At 41.5% G+C, this 19,574-nt stretch overlaps 1 protein-coding gene across 2 annotated transcripts in view; it reads left to right on the top strand.

The window, feature by feature from the left end:
* The window catches only part of ZCCHC4 (zinc finger CCHC-type containing 4), a 48,345-nt gene extending 32,547 nt beyond the window's left edge, over window positions 1-15,798 (top strand). Inside the window, exons 9-14 of one of the 2 annotated variants that reach the window (XM_029947955.1) lie at window positions 7,319-7,440; window positions 7,680-7,755; window positions 9,256-9,307; window positions 10,050-10,194; window positions 13,561-13,649; window positions 15,098-15,185. In XM_029947955.1, coding sequence (XP_029803815.1) covers window positions 7,319-7,440; window positions 7,680-7,755; window positions 9,256-9,307; window positions 10,050-10,194; window positions 13,561-13,633 — 468 coding nt within the window. In that variant the 3' untranslated portion in view covers window positions 13,634-13,649; window positions 15,098-15,185. Of the gene's footprint in view, window positions 1-7,318; window positions 7,441-7,679; window positions 7,756-9,255; window positions 9,308-10,049; window positions 10,195-13,560; window positions 13,650-15,097 lie in introns of both variants that reach the window. The other variant, XM_029947950.1, reaches the window with a different exon arrangement.
* The last annotated feature ends 3,776 nt before the right edge of the window (window positions 15,799-19,574 follow it).

Raw genomic sequence — 19,574 nt, 5'->3', positions numbered from 1 at the left:
TCTCATCTCTGCCTTCAACTCCTGCTTTAATGTCCACTTTCCTATTTTCGTTCCCTTGCGTTCTGAAGTTAACCCGATTGTCACCATCCCCATGTGTGGTCACCGAGTGGCCACTGCTTCCTCTTTTGTAGTGATATTTTTCTGTTGGAGCTTGCTGAGCGAGGGTCTGCCTTCATGAAGGCCTTTCTGCCCTTGAACTGAAAGTGTCTCCTCTCCTTGTTCTAAGCTAGCGCTTGGATCTTTCTAGTCTTGAAGACATTTATCATTATGAGAATGGTGAAAACTGCCATATGAAGAGATGACTATGTTTCTGTCAGAAGCAGTGTTACCAAAAATGAGAGGACAGACCCTGCCTGTGATTCCGCCCCAAATAGCAAATATGATAATTTTACATGTGTTACGTGTTTGTAATCACAGCAGACAAATCCGAGTTCTTTCTCCCCTGTGTCTTATGTATGTGTACATTTGAAAATGTAGCGCCATAGATTTTATGCTTTTAGTCACTTTAAATTATCTCATTTAGCAGGTTATGTTATCAACTGTTATCTTTTTTTTTTCTTTTGGACTCAGATTGCTTCCGCCTTTAACATACTATAAACACCACTGCCATAAACACCTTTTATTCAAATAATTTTTTCCATATTTTGCATCACTTCCTTAGAGTAAATTTCCAAAACCAAAATAGAATTCCAAACAGTATGTTATCAAATTTAATGGACATTCTTATGGCTGTTGAACCATATTAACAGGTTCCTTTCCAAAAGTGTACACAACACCAACCATCTCAACCTTGACTTCTTGAGCTCTGCTTTGGCAAAGACCACGTCATAATTCTTCCCATTCTGCTTTACTTGCCTTTTTCGGACACACAGCTCCCTGTTTCTTGTCTGAGGCGTGCCCCTACTATGGGCATTTGCAGAGCAGAGATGGTGGCCATGTCCTACAGATGTTAACCAGGGAAACGTCTCGGGGCGGGAGGGCCTGCCGCCTTTGACAGTGAGTCCTCGCGTGGCACACCGCGTGGCACAGTGGTAGGCGCCTTACGCACGCTGACTGAGTAACTGCCTGAAAACCCGCGTGAACCCCAGAGTGGGAAAGGAGCTGGGTTTTAATCCTGCTTCTGCCCCTTACTGGCCAGGCCTGTACATTTCATCTACCTCTCTGCAGCCCACGTGACCCGTTAAATGAGCGGAGTAATTACATATCTGTCTCACGAGGTTTTGAGAATTATGTAACACTCAAAAAGGCTTAGCCTAGTCCCTGACACACAGCAAATGTAGAATAAAGGTCATCGGTCTCAGCGTTGTTGTGACCATCAGGTTACCGTCGTCATTCAGACAGTCCCAGGGTGGGGGTCAAACTCTTCTTTTGGCCTTTTGTGTGTGCGCGCAATATTTGAAACACTAAAATTGCGAAACATAAGGTTCCTCAGAAAACAGTTCCATTCGTATTTTTTTTAACTTTTTAAATGTTTGTTTGTTTTTGAGAGAGCGCGTGAGCGGGGGAGGGACAGAGAAAGGAAGAGACAGAGAATCTGATGCGAGCTTGATGGAGGGTTCAAACCCATGAACTGTGAGATCGTGACCTGAGCTGAGGTCGGATGCCTGACTGAGCCACCCAAGCGCCCCTGCATTCACGTTTCGAGATGAGTTTCCACGAAGGGCAAGAGTTTGAAACGGCGAGGAGGCCAAAGGAGGCGGATCCAGAGTAGAGTGGAAGAGAGAGGTTGCTGTGGGGGAATCGGTCACTGTTTGACGCCTGTGTTCCTAGGAAGGAACTTTCGGAAATACTGGAGGCTCACTTTTGAGAAATAGTTCCAAGGGACAAGCTTATTAAAAATAATTGTCCAGGGGCACCTGGGTGGTGCAGTCAGTGAAGCATCTGACTGTTGATTTCAGCTCAGGTCATGATCTCACATTTCATGAGATGGAGCCCTGTGTCCAGCTCTGTGCTGAGAGTGAGGCACCTGCTTGGGATTCTGTCTCTCTCTGTCCCCCCCACAAAATAAACATTAAAAAGTAATAATTATACAATTCATGGATTGGTGAAAAAAGTTTCTAATTAAGCTATATGTATCAGACGGGGTAAAAAGCCGTCTTTTTAGTGAAGAGAAAGCCAAATTTTGGAAAGAAAAATTAGAATAAGGTCTGTGAGACAAAACAAGTCTTCATTGTTCCTGATTTCTACTAAAGATAAGAACACTACTTCCCTTTGTGTGCTCAGATGGAGAAACTGATTTTCACCATATCTCCTATTGTGTTTATAAACCTTATCTGTTGTCTATCACCTTGATGATCTTTCTTTCTTTCTTTTTCTTCCTTCCTTCCTTCCTTTGTTTCTTTCTTTTTCTTTCTTGAGAATGTTTCTGGATTTACTATTATTATTCTTTGTGACACTGTTATTTTCTTTCTTTTCTTTCTCTTGTTATTTTAACCTTACTTTGTGGTAATTTATTTTCTTGTATGTTAGCTGCCTGCATCAAATGAAGAGTTTGAAAGTCTTGTTCTCCTTTACAGGTTTTTTGCCACAGACCTTGGTTAGACCTTTCTCACACTGCCCAAGGTGATTATAAGCTCACACACCAAGTACAGTTTAAAAAAAAAAAAAAAGAAAACAATCCGAAATCACTAAATCTCTTTTTTTGAAATACTTTTCAGGTAAGAGGAAGGCAGAAATGCTGCAAATCTTCATAAAATATAAACCAGACTCTTCAATGATAAAGGATTTGATGACTACAGAATAAAATAGTCATCAAAGACCTGGAAAACCAAAAGTTCTATTAAGGGCAGATTAGAAAGGAAGGATGTGATAATGAAAAGAAATTCTGACTCACAGTCAGAAGAAGTGTGAGTCCTAGCAGACTGCCTTTTAGAGGGTCTTTAATCTTGGAGGAAGTCAGTTTATGTTTCCCGGTCTCTGTTTCCTTACCTATAAAATAAAATGATTGAATCAGGAAAGAGATGGAAGATAAGTTTCACTTTTAGAGCGTTAGTGGTAAGCCTGATAAATTGGGGCTTTCTGGAGAATTTGTTGAGAATACCAGGCTCAGTGGCAGAGAGTAGTGTGATTGATTAGTGATGTCTGCCACAGGGACAGGGTCAGGGAGTAGTGGCATTCAGGTCCTGTATTTACCATATCTGAGCTAGATCACCCCGCTTCCCTTCCACTGTGAGCATGCTATAATCTCTTGTTTCTTCTTAATCTGGGACATCAGTTTGGATTGTTAAAAGTATGAGGTTTGCTTTTTTTTATTTTAAGCTTTCTTTAAAACAAAATCATCCTGTGTGGAAAACTGTTTTTTGAGTTTTTTAGTTTCATGTTCATAAATGAAGATATTTTGACAGGAATTTCTGACAAACAATTGCAAATTACATGATGGCCACTAAATTCTTAAAACTAGATATGTAATAAACACAAACATGTAAAGGGTTTGGAGTGACAATGTGTGTATGTGTGTGTGTGTGTGTGTGTGTGTGTGTGTGTAGTATGTATATATTGTTTTATTTTTATTTTATTTTTGAGAGAGAGAGAGAGATGGATGGAGGGGCAGAGAGAGAGGGAGACAGAATCTGAAGCAGGCTCCAGGCTCTGAACTGTCAGCACAGAGCCTGACACGGGGCTCGAACTCATGAACCATGAGATCATGACCTGAGCCTGAGTGGGACGCTTACCCGACTGAGCTGTCCAAGCACCCCTATAATAGTAAATAAGAGGTGCATGGGATATGAGGAAAATGACTAAAAAACCGTATTGCCCGGATAGAAGTTGGTTGATGGAGCTGAAGCATTCACTTCAGACCTTTTGATACACTGAAATTAAGTAAATAGATTATAATCCTTAGGGGGTTAGGAAAATAACTACAAGTACTGTGTCATTTCAATCTTTGTTTCCCGGTGGGATGCCTAGAACATAGTAGGTGCAAAATAAATGTCTGTTGATTTGAATGTCTTGGTTTCGGTGTGGCCAGTTCCAGTCTCATGTTACAGAAGAAATTTGCGTATAGATAAAATTAAAAGTTAAGAACTGCAGAGATTTTGTGCTTTCCCTCATTTCTATACAGTACTTCATCACATTAATCAGTTCCATGGGAGAAATTTTCTATTTGGAAGTGCCTCTCATCATCATTGTGAGTGAAATGTCAGCGATAATGATGGGAAAATGGTGTATCAGCTCTACCACGAGTGATGCAATTTGCAAAATTGTGTTTGCTCTACAGCACTTCCTTCCATAGGACGTTTATTTGTGTGGATGAAGCTATGAAATATGGATGTATGTGAGAGGTACATTAATTTACCCCAGCAGCGTGCATTTTACATACCATATGTTTATAGTTAATTAGCACAACAAACCCGCATTTAAAAATAATAATAATCTCAATTAGGTTATGCAAAACCAAGCAATCAGCCACCTTCCTGACATGTTCTCCGACTCCTTGGGTAACCATAAAGAGATCGTTCTTTTTTTCCCTTTCTCCCACCTGCTATACTCTTGTATTGCATGGAATATTCCATTTACTTGAAGTCTTTCTAAGGTCCTCTTTACCAACATTTGAAGATCTTCCTAAAGTTCTCTTGGGAAGATTGTTTTTTCCTTATGATACTCATACATGGTCAGAATATCTTTGTTGAATTTAATAAGGTATCATAGATTTATTTATCGAGTACACGGAGTGCATTCGGGGAAAATTACGAATTTAAATCGTTTTAAAAGAAAACTACTTACAAAAATAGTTTAAAGTAATTTTGAAGTAAAATCTACTTTTGTATCTTAGCCTCTGACAGGTGACATATATTCATAGAATTTTAAAGTTGGAAAGAAACATGAGGGGTGTAACGCGGGCTGACTCGCCACCATAATAAACCTCTCCACTAAATTCATGACAGGCAGTCACCCGGCCTCACTTGAATGCTTTCAGTGAGCAAAGTCCTGCAGCCTTACAAGGCAACTCAATTTATTTAATAGCTCTAATCGTTAGAAATTTTTCTCATATTGAGATAAAATATGCTCCCTATTAACTGCTAACCATTGGTCCTACTTCCGTTCTCCAGAGCAATAAAGGCTAAGTCTAATTTCGATTCCGCTGACACCCCTTTGGTTATAAAACAGCTATCAGATCCTCCCAGTTTTCGCTTTTCTGAATAAACACCCCCAATATGTTAAACTACAAATCCTATTCATTCCTATTACTTTCAGTGGAAATGAACTGGTTTTATTAGCATCTCCCTTCAAGTGCAGTGACTCAATGCAGGGCTTCAAACGTGATCTAACTTCATCCTTTCCTTGTGACGCTATTGCACTTCCGCACAGGGCAGCCTTGAGGCCGTGGACTCACCATGCTGACGACCAGAACCCCCAGGGTTTGGGTCCCCTCCCCCCTCCACACCGTCCCTTGTTCAGCTGGGTCTCCTCCTGTGGCACTTACTTTTCCCCCACCACTGAGGCTTATCAATCCGTCTTCCTGAACTTGTTCATCTGTCAGTCTTGTAGCAAGGCCTGGGCAGGGCCATTCGGGGAGCTTAGGAATTTCTCACTAAAGGCCTCTCTTTCCATTGTCCTTAAGTCCTTATACTTTTGTGATTTGCTTATTAAATAGCTTGCAATCCAATTTTTTAAATAAACTTAAGTGTATTCTTGTTTAGAATCTAAACAGTTCATTATAATTTATTTGAAAGTTGGGCTTTGCCTGTGTTGACTTCATAAAAATCTCATGGTATTCTTATGGATAATCTGAACACTGGTTCTCAAACTTCAGTGTGCCAGGAGGGCTTGTTAAGAATACAGATGCGGAGCCAGGGGAGAGGGGACGCCTGGATGCCTCTGTGGGTTAAGCTTAGGTCAGTATCTCACAGTTTGTGAGTTCAAACCCCACATCGGGCTCTCTGTTGTCATTGTGGAGCCCGCTTGGGATGGTCTATCCTTCTCTCTCTGCCCCTCCCCTGCTTATGCACATGTGCATGCTCTCTCTCTCTCAAAAATAAACATTAAATAAATAAATAAAATGTTCTTGTTAAAATTAAAAAAATAAAAAGGAATACAGATTGCGGGGCCTGCCCCCCACCCCAGAGCTTCTGCTTAATTAGGTCTCAGGTAGGGGAGAATGTGCTTTCCTCGCGAGATCTCGGGGGCATTGCAGATGTTGCCGATCCAGCACTTGGAGAATTACTGGTCTAAAGAAAGGTGGACTTAGTGACCAGTGGATTCAGATCAGGTTTAAAGTCAAAGTGAGAATGTGTACGGATAACAGAGAGGTTGGAGAAGGAGACCGGAGCAAGAAGGCAATAGAAACCGTGCCTGTTGGCTTCAGCTTACTTTCAAGAGATGATCTGCCAAGGCTGAAAGGCGAGTTAGGTCTTGAGGAGAAGTAAATGTCTGAAATAGTCACGATTATAGTTGTGAATCTCTCTTCATCTTGGTCTTTCTGTCTCTACCATACGCCAGGCTTTGAACTTGGTGTTTTACACACATGAACTCATGTAGCCTTCACAGCACCTCTGGGGCAGAAATCAGTAACCTCTTTTCCAGGTGAGGGTTATGTAAAGTTGCCTACAGTCACAAGTGAGTGGCAGAGTCACTGTCTGGTCCCCAAACCTACGCTCTTGTAAGCAGTCAGAGTTGTGAGAGGTCAGAGAGTGAATGGTGGAGGGCCAAAGTAGGGCGGGACAGACTCGCTGACCTGAGACCTGACAGGCAGTAGATTTCACACACGCAGATGGAAAGCCCCAGCTAGGCAGGCACACATCTTCAAGGGTGGAATTTTTTAGCACCAGAAGCCAGATTCTTAATGACATAATAGCCCTTCTTGTAAAGTCTCTCATATTGGATGAAAGATTACAGTTGTTTTCTTAATACTGGGCAATATGAACATATCATAACAAAGTTTACCTTTTCTGTAATGAAGTTTCACTGCCACAGAGGCCTCTCTGAGGCTGTTGATTAATAGGTAAACTCTTGCTTTTAAGAATTTCTTCCTAAGGGGCACCTGGGATACTCAATTGGTTGAGCATCCGACTTTGACTCAGGTAATGATCTCACTGGTTTGTGAGTTTGAGCCCCGCATAGGGCTCTTTGCTGCCGGCTCAGAGTCTGGAACCTGCTTCGGATTCCGTGTCTCTGTCTCTCTCTCTGCCCCTCCCCAACTCATACTCTGTCTCTCTCAAAAATAAATAAACATTAAAAACAATTTAAAAAAAAAGAATTTCTTAAATACTTTGGTTTAACTCCTATCTTGGTATCAATTGTTTTTCTTTGGTTAAAGAATCTTCGTAGATGTTGACTCATTTGAGTAAATGTTCTTTTTCAATTTTTTTTAACTTTCTAGGTAGATTATGATAATCATGCACTTTATAAACATGGAAAGACAGGTCGAAAACAGTCTCCTGTGCGTATTTTCACCAATGTTCCACCCAACAAAATAGTCCTTCCTAGTGAAGAAGGGTACAGGTAAGATCATAGTGGGGCCTGGAGATAGATGAGTCACCAAAAATAAAGTTCATATATCTAACATTAAAATGCTTTTCATATTGGCTCCTATAGTTCTTCTGTTACTTTTAAATTTGGTCCACATTTTATATTGAGTTAAATTTGGATTACACCCAATTTTTGTAACAAGCGCCATCTATCTACTCTGTGAATCTTCATGAGAGTATCAGCTGAGTTAAGTCTGTTTCTTTCCTCCTTAGATTTTGCCTTTTATGTCAACGATATGTTTCCCTTGAGAATCAACACTGTGAGCACTGCGATTCTTGCACATCCAAGGTATAGGTTCCTGTAGAACGCATTTTTATTCAAATATATTCGTTTTATATTAGCTTACTAGCCATCACATTTGCTTAAGGTTATGTTGATATATTATAATTTGTATTGTCATATTCTCATTTACTCGGTATACATTAGTACAGAATTTTATTTCCTATTACAAAGTACAACAGCCGTTGCCTTCATCAGCATGAACAGTTATTTGAGTTGACTGTGCTATGGGACTGTATGTATGACTGCTAAAAGTAGGGGTTTTCACAAAAGGCACGAGACGAGTGCTAAATTGTGTTGGGGGTAAATTTACGCTGTTTTAAGTAAAATACTCTTAGATGCCGTCGCTATTTTAATGAAGTTATAATAACATACTGTGCACTTTTTATGGCCAGACCCTTTCTAACGGCGGTTAGTGTGTGGAGGGAGCGGTTATTCCTCACGAAGTCTTAGGAGATCCGTGGTCTCCCAGTGTTTGCAGATGAGGACGGACTCTGGGGACGTACCTCCTGTTAATGTTTTCAAGAGGCGGAATGACCCTGAAGTTGGCCTGTTAACTAAATCCAGTCAGAAAGAACAAAGGGAGTTCAGTTTGGCTAATATGCACAAATCATTCTCCAAAGGAAAGCCTGTATTTTTATAACTATTATAAAGTATGGATTTCAAAACTCTGTAATTTTATTACGGATTATACTTGTTTTTAACTGTGGTAGCACAGTGGATTATGTGTGTTTTCAATCAGTTTAGAAATGATCTGTGTTCTTTATTTAAAAGAAAAAAATTATGCCCAGATCCTATAAAGCTCAAAATGAGGAAGACCAAACTCTGTTGTTTACAGATGCACATATAAGTAGTAAAAAAATAAACAAAACAGGGAAATGACCATCCCAGAAACCGGAGTAGGTGTTACTCAGCGGGAGGGAGGAATTGCTGGGTTAGAAAGAGGGGCGTCTCGGGGCTGATGGGATTTTATTTCTTACCCTGTTGGGATCCATCGGTCTGTTCTTTATCGTCCTCATTAAATGAGACCTGTGCCTTACACACAAAGTGTCCTATACACTTTTTTTAAGTATTTTTATTTCACAGATTTAACATTAACCAAACAGTACCCTATAATATCCATCTTTCTAAGTTATCTAAAGTTCTTAAATACGAATTTTATTAAGAATTACACCACATTGACATGTCAAAGTTATGAATCATTAATTCTCTTGAAATTTTCATTGAGTCCTTCTTTGTGCAGCATGGATTACTCGAACTGGAGTGGACGTTCAAGATCACGTAGATAAACCCCCTAGTTTTCCAGTTAAGGAAATTGGGGCCCATCAGGGCCGCCTTTAAGTGGAGAAATGCATAAATTAAAATCAAAGTATTTAATTGGGAAGCCCGGGAAAGTGAGAAATAAGGAGTGAATAATTTACAGAGATTTTAATAAGGCATTTTAATTTTTAATTGTGGAACTTGATTTTTAATGATACATTAAAGATAATTCAAAAATTATTTTTGTAGGATGGCAGGAAATGGAGCCATTGCTTTCCCTGTAAAAAGTGTGTAAAACCTTGTAAGTATTTAGACTCAATGTTTGACATCCTGTGAAAACACTTCTGAGTTTTTCTTCACCCAGGTAGCATTTGTATTTAATTGTATATATGAGAGAAATAAAACCTTAATATAGACACCTACATTGATTTTATTTGTTTTTTAGTTTCTGCAGTTACCAAAATGCACACTCTCTCCTTTACAGGGAAGACAGGGCTGTAACCTATTTTAGTGTGGCATTTGGTTTAGCTATTCTAAAGTTTTTATTTATTTACTTTGAGAGGGACAGGGCGGGGAGAGTGGTGGGGAAGGGGCAGAGAGAGAGGGAGAGAGAGAATCCCAAGTAGGCTCCACACTGTCAGCGCAGAGCCCAAGGTGGGGCTCAAACCCATGAACTGTGAGATCATGACCTGAGCTGAAGTCAAGAGTCGGTCACTCAACTGACTGAGCCACCTGTGCACCCTGGTTTGGCTTATCTTACCTGGGCTTTTGTCCCTCAACCAGCCCCCATGGCGTTGGTGGCTCTCAGCTCATGACTCCTTGAAGAAGGGCTGCATTTGTTGCCGTGCATCAGAAAGAAGTTAGCTGGTGGACGTGGGATCCCGACTCTTAACCTCGGCCTCTTTAGCCAAAGTTTAACCAACTATGCAGACCAGTCACAGTGATTTGAAGTAAACACTATTCATCTTCTCTATCATAAAGGTTGGTCATGTGAAAAATTATATTAAATGAACTTCCTCCAAAACTTAATTTTTATTTTCTAGCCTGGACCCACTGTAGCACATGCGGGCGCTGTGCTCTTCCAGACCATTCCTGCGGGGCCCCCAAAGATGGCTGCTTTGTTTGTGGTGAATCAGACCATAAGCGTAGTTCTTGTCCTAAGATCGCTGCATCTAAGAAAGTGAACAAGTAAGCTGAATTCTTTAACTGACTAGAAAAACATTTCCTTGCATGACTTGTATAAAGCAGTCCACAAAGGTGTGTGAGAGAGGATTCAGACATGCTAAATTGTTGGTTGTTTTGACTGTTATGTACTTACTATTTGTGTTGACACGGGGGACGGAGAGGAGGGCACAAAGATGAGTAAAAATGCCTGACAGTTTATGGGTAAGACATGAAAATGAACAAAATATAAGGTAGAAACTAACTTTAAATCTTCTGTAGTTCGTCTGAAATTATAATTTGTGGGGAGAGAGTGGAAGCTTTAAAAAAAATTTATTTTAATGCTTATTTTTGAGAGAGAGAGATTGGGGAGAGAGACAGAGAGAGTGCGTGCTCTTGCACACAGGGTGGGGCAGAGAGAGAGGGAGAAGCAGAATCTGAATCTGGCTCCAGGCTCTCAGCTCTCAGAGCAGAGCCTGAGTTAGGGCTTGAACTCACGAACTGCAGGATCATAACCTGAGCTGAAGTCAGATGCTTAACAGACTGAGCCACTTGGGTGCATCTGAGAGTTCAGTCTTTATTGACAGATACGATATTTAAGTCAGGACAGAGGGGATGCAGACAGCTAACTGCAGGCAAGGCTGGAGAAGGCATTTCAGATGGAATGCAACGTCTGATCCCACAGTGAACACCTTGGAAAAGGAAGTTTTCTCTTTTCAGAACAAAGTTATTCCAATGATCACAGTGGATTTAGAAAAGCCATTGCTGTTTCAACTGGGCTGATTTGAATGATAACATTAAAAAAAAACCCCACAAAACTAGAACTAAAAGGAATGATAGTTATTGAGTCTTCTTTTATTGTTACGAAAACCAGATAGCCAAATTTAACATTACATGAGAATTGGGATTAGCATAAAAGTTTTGAGCTATTTTATGACTTGTGATAAAAAAATATTTCTTAGTATTAGAAATATCTGATGCTATTATAACTATAATTGTATTAGAATTCTTTTCTGTTTGTTTATTTTTTTGGTCAGTGGCAATCATTTTTTTCCACAAGGCCCAGCTATTTGAATTCTGCCTACTGTTTTACTTTTCCATTACTTTTTATCAGACTTACTTGGAGCAATTGGTTCTATCTACGATAGAAATGGAAGTTTCTAAATTAAGAAATGTATTGAAGAATCTTATAAAAGTTTTTTTCTAGAAATCTTTAAGAATTCAAGTCCAGCTTGGGGCCCTGGGTGGCTCAGTCAGCTAAGTGTCCCACTCTTGATTTTGGCTCAGGTCAGGATCTCAGAGTTGGTGAGCCCCATGTTGGGCTCTGTGCTGTCAGCACGGAGCCTGGTTGGGATTCTCTCTCTCCCTCTCACTTTGTCCCTTCCCCACTTGCGCACACACATGCACACACATGCATGTGCACTCTTTCTCAAAATAAATAAGTAAATTTAAAAGAGAATAAAGTAGGGGCACCTGGGTGGCTCAGTCAGTTAAGCATCCCGCTTCGGCTCAGGTCATGATCTCACAGTTTGTGGGTTCGAGCCCTGCATCAGGCTTTGTGCTGACAGCTCAGAGCCTGGAGCCTGCTTCAGATTCTGTGTCTCCCTCTCTCTCTGACCCACTCCTGCTCATGCTGTGTCTCTCTCTAAAATAAATAAAAACAGTAAAAAAAATTTTTTTAAAAAGAGAATAAAGTACAACATAATAAACTATTGGTCTGTGATTTTTGTACCATTTGTTGGGTAATTCTGGTTACAGACGGAGTTAGTGACATGCTCAGACTTCGATTCAGTGATCTTATGGTACATGGAAACTGAATTTGCATTTTAGTAATATATTGTAGGCTCTTTGTTGGCTCTCCAATAGCCCTGGCTAGTCTGCATGGTAGTAGTACATCGTTTTCATTGAGGGAAGCCAGTTAGTATCTTTAGTACTAGAGTTTATCAAGTTTGATTCAAGGAGCAAATCCATTAGGATGTGGTATACCTGATAAGTCTTTGTTTTTTAAAATATTAAAAACTGTATTTATATTTGAGTGAGAGAAAGAAAGAGCAAGATGGCATTGTGTGGAGCAGGGAGGGGCAGAGAGAGAGAGGGAGACAGAATCTGAAGCAGGCTCCAGGCTCTGATCTGTCAGCACAGGGCCTGAGCTGGGCTCGAGCTCATGAGCCCTGAGGTCATGAGCTGAAGTCGGACACTTCACTGACTGAGCCACCCAGGTGCCCCAAGTCTTTTTTTTTTTTTATGTTTATTTTTTGAGAGAGAGAGAGAGAAAGCATGAGCAAGCCAGGGAGTGGCAGAGAGAGAGGGAGAGAGAAACCCCAAGCAGGCTCTATGCTGTTAGTGCAGAGCGCCATGTGGGGCTCGAACTCATGAACTGGGAGATCGTGACCTGAGCTGAAACCAAGCGTCAGACACTTAACCAACTGAGCCACCCAGGCACCCGTACCTGATAAGTCTTAAATGGTATTACTTTTTATTCCCCCCCTCAGAATAGACTTCTAACTGTTGACAGTTATCTTTAGGTATTTCTTTCAAAAATTTTTTATAATGAAATTGACAAGGTAACATTTTTTCTTTACAATAGTAAAAAAATAATTTTAATAGGGTCTCCTGGGTGACTCGGTCAGTTAAGTGTCCAGCTACGGCTCAGGTCATGATCTTGTGGTTTGTGTGCTGGAGGCCTGCGTTGGGCTCTGTGCTGACAGTTCCAAACCTGGAGCCTGCTTCACATTCTGTGTCTCCTCTGGCTGCCCTTTCCCTGCTCACGCTCTCTCTCTCTTTCTCTCTCAAAAATAAACATTAAAAAATAAAAAATAAATAAAAAATTTTATATTTTAGCATATACGACGTAAAAGATATTTCTTAGCTGTCTCATATTAATTTGTTTTTTCTGAGTGTAATTTGCCTTTGCTCCTGAACTGGAATGATGCAAGCTCCCTCTTGTGGTTGATCGTTTTTATCATTACGTAAATACCTGTAATTTAGAGAACAAATACTAGGTCAATTTAATTTTAAGGCAAAACAAAACGATTGATTTATACTCAATCAGTTCAATTTATACTCAGTTGAAAACTTTATCTCTGGAAAGTTTTGTTTATTCATACTACAAATGAGTATTTTCTTCTGCTTTTGTTTACTATATAGTCTGGTGACATCTGGTTCACGTTTAGTTCTTTTTATAAATGGATAAGCCTCAGAAAATTTGTTCAGATTTTGTATACAGGCACACACAGCTTCACTGACTTTGCCATCAAGAGATTAGACTTCATTAAATTTGCTAAATCATCACGTATCGAGACTTCAGCCTACTTAAAATACCGACTGGAGGGAAAGGAGGTTTGTATCACAGTGTAAAGATGACTAGTATTTGTTTCATTTTTGAACGGGTAGGCTGGCCCACTCCATAATGCAAAACCTGAATATGGAAAAATGGACAGTTGTCAAGCAAAAGTCTGAAGAATAGTCATGGGGCGCTACGGGTAAGAACTAGTATTTGTTTAGTGCTTACTGTACGCGTAGCATTTTACATACCTGAATAATTTATGGCAGAGTACATAGTATCAAGGTAATTAAGAACACAGGTTCTAGAATCAAGCTAGTTCTGCCACTTCTTCACTGGATGATTTCATAGCCTCAGTTTCTTCCCCTAAAAAAAGCTGGGAGAGGAAAAGGAAAGGTGACTTCAGCCTTGTCTCAGTCTCCCAGAGGATGCTTGGAGCCAAAGATCATGCCTGCTCATTCCCATCACAAGAGAGATGTTGTGTGGACAAAAAGTGAGGCTTGGGCTTGCTCCACGAAAGGATTCTGTATTGTTTATGGAACTTCTTTCCTAGGTTTAGGTCCTGGGAAGATCAGGAATAAGCTTTTCCCTTGGACTTGTGGTTTAGGATCCATACTGCTGGGTAGCCGTGGGGATTTGCCAGGTTTGCGGGTGCTGGCAGCCCCAGCACCTTCTGTGGTTCGTGATGTGATAGATGGCATGATTCTGCTGCCTTGCAGAGAGAGAATGAACAGACCAGTAACCTTCCTTAGCTATAGATTGTCTGTAACTTAGTTCAGAGAGCTCCAGAAGCTAAGGATGTTTCGTCCTGCTGTGGTTTAGAGTTTTTAGGGAGTGAGTTCCATCTCGTTAGTTTCAAAGCTAGTCTTTCAAGAAGATCGAGACCACAAAATGTGGACATCCTGTGTGGCACTAGTGCGGGCTTTTATACCCACTGAGGAAGGGAAAATTAGCCGTAGGGCTTATAAGATGGGCCTCTGTAAGGGGTGTCAGTTTTTCCATTGTGCTGTTTCATTTCTCCACCTCTGTTAACTGCCAACTGTATTGGTCCTTTTCCTGAAAAACGTAATTCAAGGACTTGGGGATGGAAGTGCTGAGTTGAGCAGTACAGATGTACCCACACCACACCAACAGCAAAAACCAAAACCGAAACCAAAACCCTCCTAACTCATTGGCTTTAGTGTTTTTAAAATGTAAAGGATCTATATCCCAAATATTACTTTAACATATCATCAATATGATAATTGACAAAACAGTTTGCATTCTTTCTTCAACATCCCGTGCGCACCTGACTCTGGGAACACATGTAACTCGCCCTCGCCACGTTTCGGGTGCTCCCATGCCCCACGCTGGCTAGCGGCCCCCAGCGGGGGCTTTTCCCGGCTTGACTGTTTACCTCTGTGGTGTGTTTGTCCCGAATAGACTGTTCGTCTGTCCAAGAAACTTCTTCCCTCCAGCGTATTGCTTCGTCAGGCCTCAGACTCCGTCCTCGTTGTTATGTTTAGGGCTCCGAGGATTTATGCTTAGGATACAGGAAATCCTTGTCCTTCGGTTTTCTTATTTGGTCAGCTGGTTAATTAAATCCCAGCATAATTACATAAATCATTATGCTTATTCCACCAAATAATTCAGCACCTTCTTTTTCAGGGCTGTCAGAAAGCAGAAGCAAAGAAAAAGTAATAAGATGAAAATGGAGGCCACTGAAGAACAATCCATGAATCACACATCTGTTACAAGGAGGAAGAAAAGGAGAGAAAGAGCCCATCAATATCTCTGCTCTTAAATGTCCAGTGACTTGAGAATAAGAAAGATTTATAGTCCAACCTTTGATGCCATTTTCTGAAAGTGCCGCACTGGACTCAAATTCTGTCGCTCTCAGAGGCGTGCGCCTTTCTAAGCCAGAAAATAGGCAGCTGGTATTTGCTGGTTTATGGACCCCTCAGCAGCCTCTCTGGAGACCTGGGGAGTTGTTCCTTGCTTAGCTGGTTTACCAGCCCTCTCCGCGTGCCTGTCTTCACTCTTTAAATCCCTCCCAGCCATATTGTTTTGGCCTGTTTTGAACAATGGGCATACAGCGTTCTTTTGCAGAGTGTCAGGAGAGGAATGAAAGAGGAGACTTGAGGTCTTGTTTACAGTGAACACGAATGTGTTAAATTAGACACCACAGAAATGTTGTAAGTCAAACATCAAAAATTGTGGGATGGCTTAACCCCCACTTGCAAAGAGCAGTACAATGAACGATTATTTTTGGACAAACACTGAAGATGATGGAAAGGATTTTGATGAAGGTAGTCTAAAGATAGCGAGTATAATTACAGTTTTATGATTAAATATGGGTTTTTCAAGTACTTTTTACAGTGTCCTTTGATGGTATAGAATCACTTGCACGTCGTGGAATGAATGAGACATTTAGAATTATGACTTGCTCTGTCATCTCAGAGTCTTTTAACCCAGGCAATAATTTTATTTTTTTTATTAAAAATGTTTATTCATTTTTGAGAGAAAGAGAGCGTGGGTGGGGGAGGGACAGAGAGAGAAGGAGACACAGAATCTAAAGCAGGCTCCAGGATCCGAGCTGTCAGCACAGACCCCGACACGGGGCTCAAACTCATGGACCATGAGATCATGACCTGAACTGAAGTCAGATGCTTAACCAACTGAGCCACCCACGTGCCCCAGTAATTTTATTTCTTTGTAAAAGTAGTAGCAGAAGGCAGGATCATTTGGGTATTAAAAAAACCTCTCATTCAGGTTCTGACAAACACTCATTCTAGTTCTGACAAATACTTCCTGACTGTGTGTCCTTGGCCAGGTCATTCACTCGTAGCTCATTTCTTCATTATTGTTATATAATTACTATATTATAGAATAATAGTTATACCACAGGCTGTTTTCCGTGACTATGTTAAAGGCGGCACGTGCGTCTGGCTCTCGTTCTGTTGGTGAGAAATGTTAAGAAGTGCAGATGGGTGGGTACGCAGCCCTGCTGACAATCATCTGGTGGTCCAGTATCAGCAGTGAAGGGACTGGGTTTCAGTTCCTCTCCCTATTTCTCTCTAGGTATCTGACAGGACCCCCTTAAGATCACATAGTTTTGAATGGCTTGCATCTGCATAATGACTTTTCTCCTGTTCCCAAACAGCTGCTTTAGAGCAGGGTTGGAGGCCCGCTTGCCTGGGCCTGGCTAGAGCCCTGTGAGTGAAGGTAAGACTGCGCCCCGTCTGGCTTGGAAATTCCTTCTGGGCTTGAAGTTAGGGCCGCTTGATGCGTGACGTGGAGGGCACAGGCGTGGGCCCTGCAGCGGAGCGGGGTGTGTATCTGGCCACATCAGAAGATGAGCTGAGCCCCTGGACTTCACACGCGTCAGAAAACCCATCCCTTGTCCCCTTTTGCATGTGGGTTGCTATGGTGACCAGAGGGGTGGAATTAGAGGTGAGATATGAACCTTTTGCCGAATCATTGTGAGTGCTCCCCTTCCCGATTCAGGGGGCGTGAACATTACCTCCCCTTCACGGTGGCCCCCTGTGGTAAAATCTCTGGAAATCTCCTTGGAAACGTAGATACCTGAGGGACCGTGATCCCTGAGAAACCGGGTCCTGCTGGCCCAGTGGTCATCATCATCACCCCGTGTCCTTAGACTTAAGGTACCATCAGTTATAAAATGCACTGTTGATGTGATTGTAGCTTTTCAGGGGGAGAAACCCCAGAGCTTATTAATTGTGCATGTCACATCTTAGGTATATCCCGTTTTAGAAATATTGAAATGTGAAAAACAGCACGTCTTAGAATTGAGGAAATCAGGTATTACTTATAATCAGGAATTATGTACTTTAAAACTTTAAATTCTTAGGAAGTTAAAAATAAGAAATCTTGTGATTTTCTCTTCCTGTGTTCAATTAATACTAATTTTAAGGACTAACCGCTTCTTTTTTTTTTTCTTAGGGAATAAACTAATAGGATGTAAAAATGTCTCTGGGAGGTAAAGTGTGATGGGAGATGAAGTCATTTGTTCTAATTAGAAATCTGCGTATTTGAACATTAAGATACCTACCCAGATCACCAATGGAGGAAAATCCCTAAATCTGACACATAAAGCTTACTAAGCTTTTTTAAAAGGATATTTTTCTTAAATTATTACAGCTAAATTTCATTCTACTTCTTGCTTCTATTACAAAATTTAATGACATCCAGAGTCCCTTTGTAGGCCCTTGAGTGATGGGATTTCAGGGCTTTTTTTCCTTATATTTAGTTTGATATTTAGGCTAATTTTTTTCTCCAGTCTGCCCCACTGTCTTCACCACATTCCCTTCGCCCTGTTGGGACTATTTTCCTCCATACGGCCATCTAGGAAAGTCTTACGGAGCCTTCAGGCCCTGGCCCTGGCCCTCTCTCCTGGGAGGTGTTCTGGGGGTCCCTTACCACCGCTGCCTTCCTCTCTGAACACCTGGAGGTCTGCAGCCACATCCGGGGCACTTTTCATGGATTATTCTGTGATTACATTTACAGATTCTATTTCCCCAAAAGATTTCGGTTTCTTAATGTCAGTACCCATTTTATACCATCTTCTGTAGGTGCTCAAAAAATTTGATGAAAGCATGGAATTTTCTAGAAGTTTTCAGATGGTAGGTAGATTGCTAAGGCTGCTTTAACAAAATATCACAGACAGGTGGCTTAAATGACAGTAATTTATTTTCTCATGGTTCTAGAGGCAGGAGGTCCAAGAGGTGTTGGCATGTTTGGATTTCTGATGCCTCTCTCCTGAGCTCACCTTCTCACTATGTCCTCCCGCGGCCTTTCTTCCATGTCTGTGAGTCCCTGGTGTCTCTGTGTGTCCAAATTTCCTCTTCTTAGAAGGATACGAGTCAGATTGGATTAGGGCCCACACCAATGGCCTCATTTTACCTTAATCTCCTTTTTAAGGGCGCTATCTCCAAATATAGTCCCATTCTGAAGTACTGGGGGTTAGGGCTTCAACATATGGACTCAGAAGGTATGATTCAGTCCCTAACGGTGGGCCTAAGATCTGGAGAGGGCTTGGTCGTCTTTCTTATAAGGACTCAAACAAGGAAAACACACCTAAACAATATTGGGAAGCATTTAGAGTCAGTGGGAAGACTGTCCTAAAACTGAGGGCTTAGAGGTATGTTTCAGGTTGGGATGTTCTACGTGAGCAGGATTGGCAGCCTCAGCTAGGAGCCTTTACACATAGAATAATTGAGCTTTCAAGGCTATTTTAAGTAAAACACTGAAGTTGATGTCCAGCTCCTTCGAAGTGATGTATAAAATAACAGGCATAGGGGCACCTGGGTGGCTCAGTCAGTTAAGCCTCCGACTTCGGCTCAGGTCAGATCTCACGTTCGTGGGTTCGAGCCCCGCGTCAGGCTCTGTGCTGACAGCTAGCTCAGCCTGGAGCCTGCTTCCGGTTCTGTGTCTCCTCTTTCTGCCTTTCCCCCTCTCATGCTCTGTCTCTCTCTGTATCAAAAATAAACAGAACATTAAAAAAATTAAAATAACGGGCATTGACAGAAGGTTTGACTAATTTTTAAATATAAAATCATACCCCACAAAAAGTCCTGGTCTGGTGCTACCTCCTTTTCACAACGTACGTGCTCGTGTCTCCAGTGGAGCAGTACCTCTCTTCCCAGTGAAATAAAAATGCGCATGTTTGTGTCTTTTCATTTCTACTTCTTTTAAGGGACTTAAGTTGTGCCCTGTGTTACATCAACTTTTTCGACTTAACTTCCCTAGAACAGATTAGAAGCTTGGCTGGTGGCAATGGCCTGTGGCCACCGTGGTGTGTGTTCACTAGCTCCTTCTGAGAGCTGTGCCTCGCACCCAGTGATGTCGGAGCCACCAGCTGCTGCACATGTGACTTCACAAATCCTTCCCACACCCCCGGGAGCGAGTGGCCAGGCTGCACATTTCCTCTCCCGCCGAGTTGTAGCTGCTCACAAATACGGACCGAGTGGCCAGAAGTGCCGGGTAATACACTTGCTGCTCGGTGCCTCAGAACCCTGACTGCGCTACACGAGTCAGACACTAATCCACTTCCAGCTGCCCAGGTAAGGAAAGCTTGCACAACATGCAAAGAAAATCCAATTTCACCCATTTGATGTGATTTTAA

This window comes from Suricata suricatta, chromosome 1, assembly GCF_006229205.1.
Source record: "Suricata suricatta isolate VVHF042 chromosome 1, meerkat_22Aug2017_6uvM2_HiC, whole genome shotgun sequence".
Taxonomy (NCBI): Eukaryota; Metazoa; Chordata; class Mammalia; order Carnivora; family Herpestidae; genus Suricata; species Suricata suricatta.
Note: the sequence above shows the minus strand (reverse complement) of the source record. Positions and strands in the feature narration are given on the sequence as shown.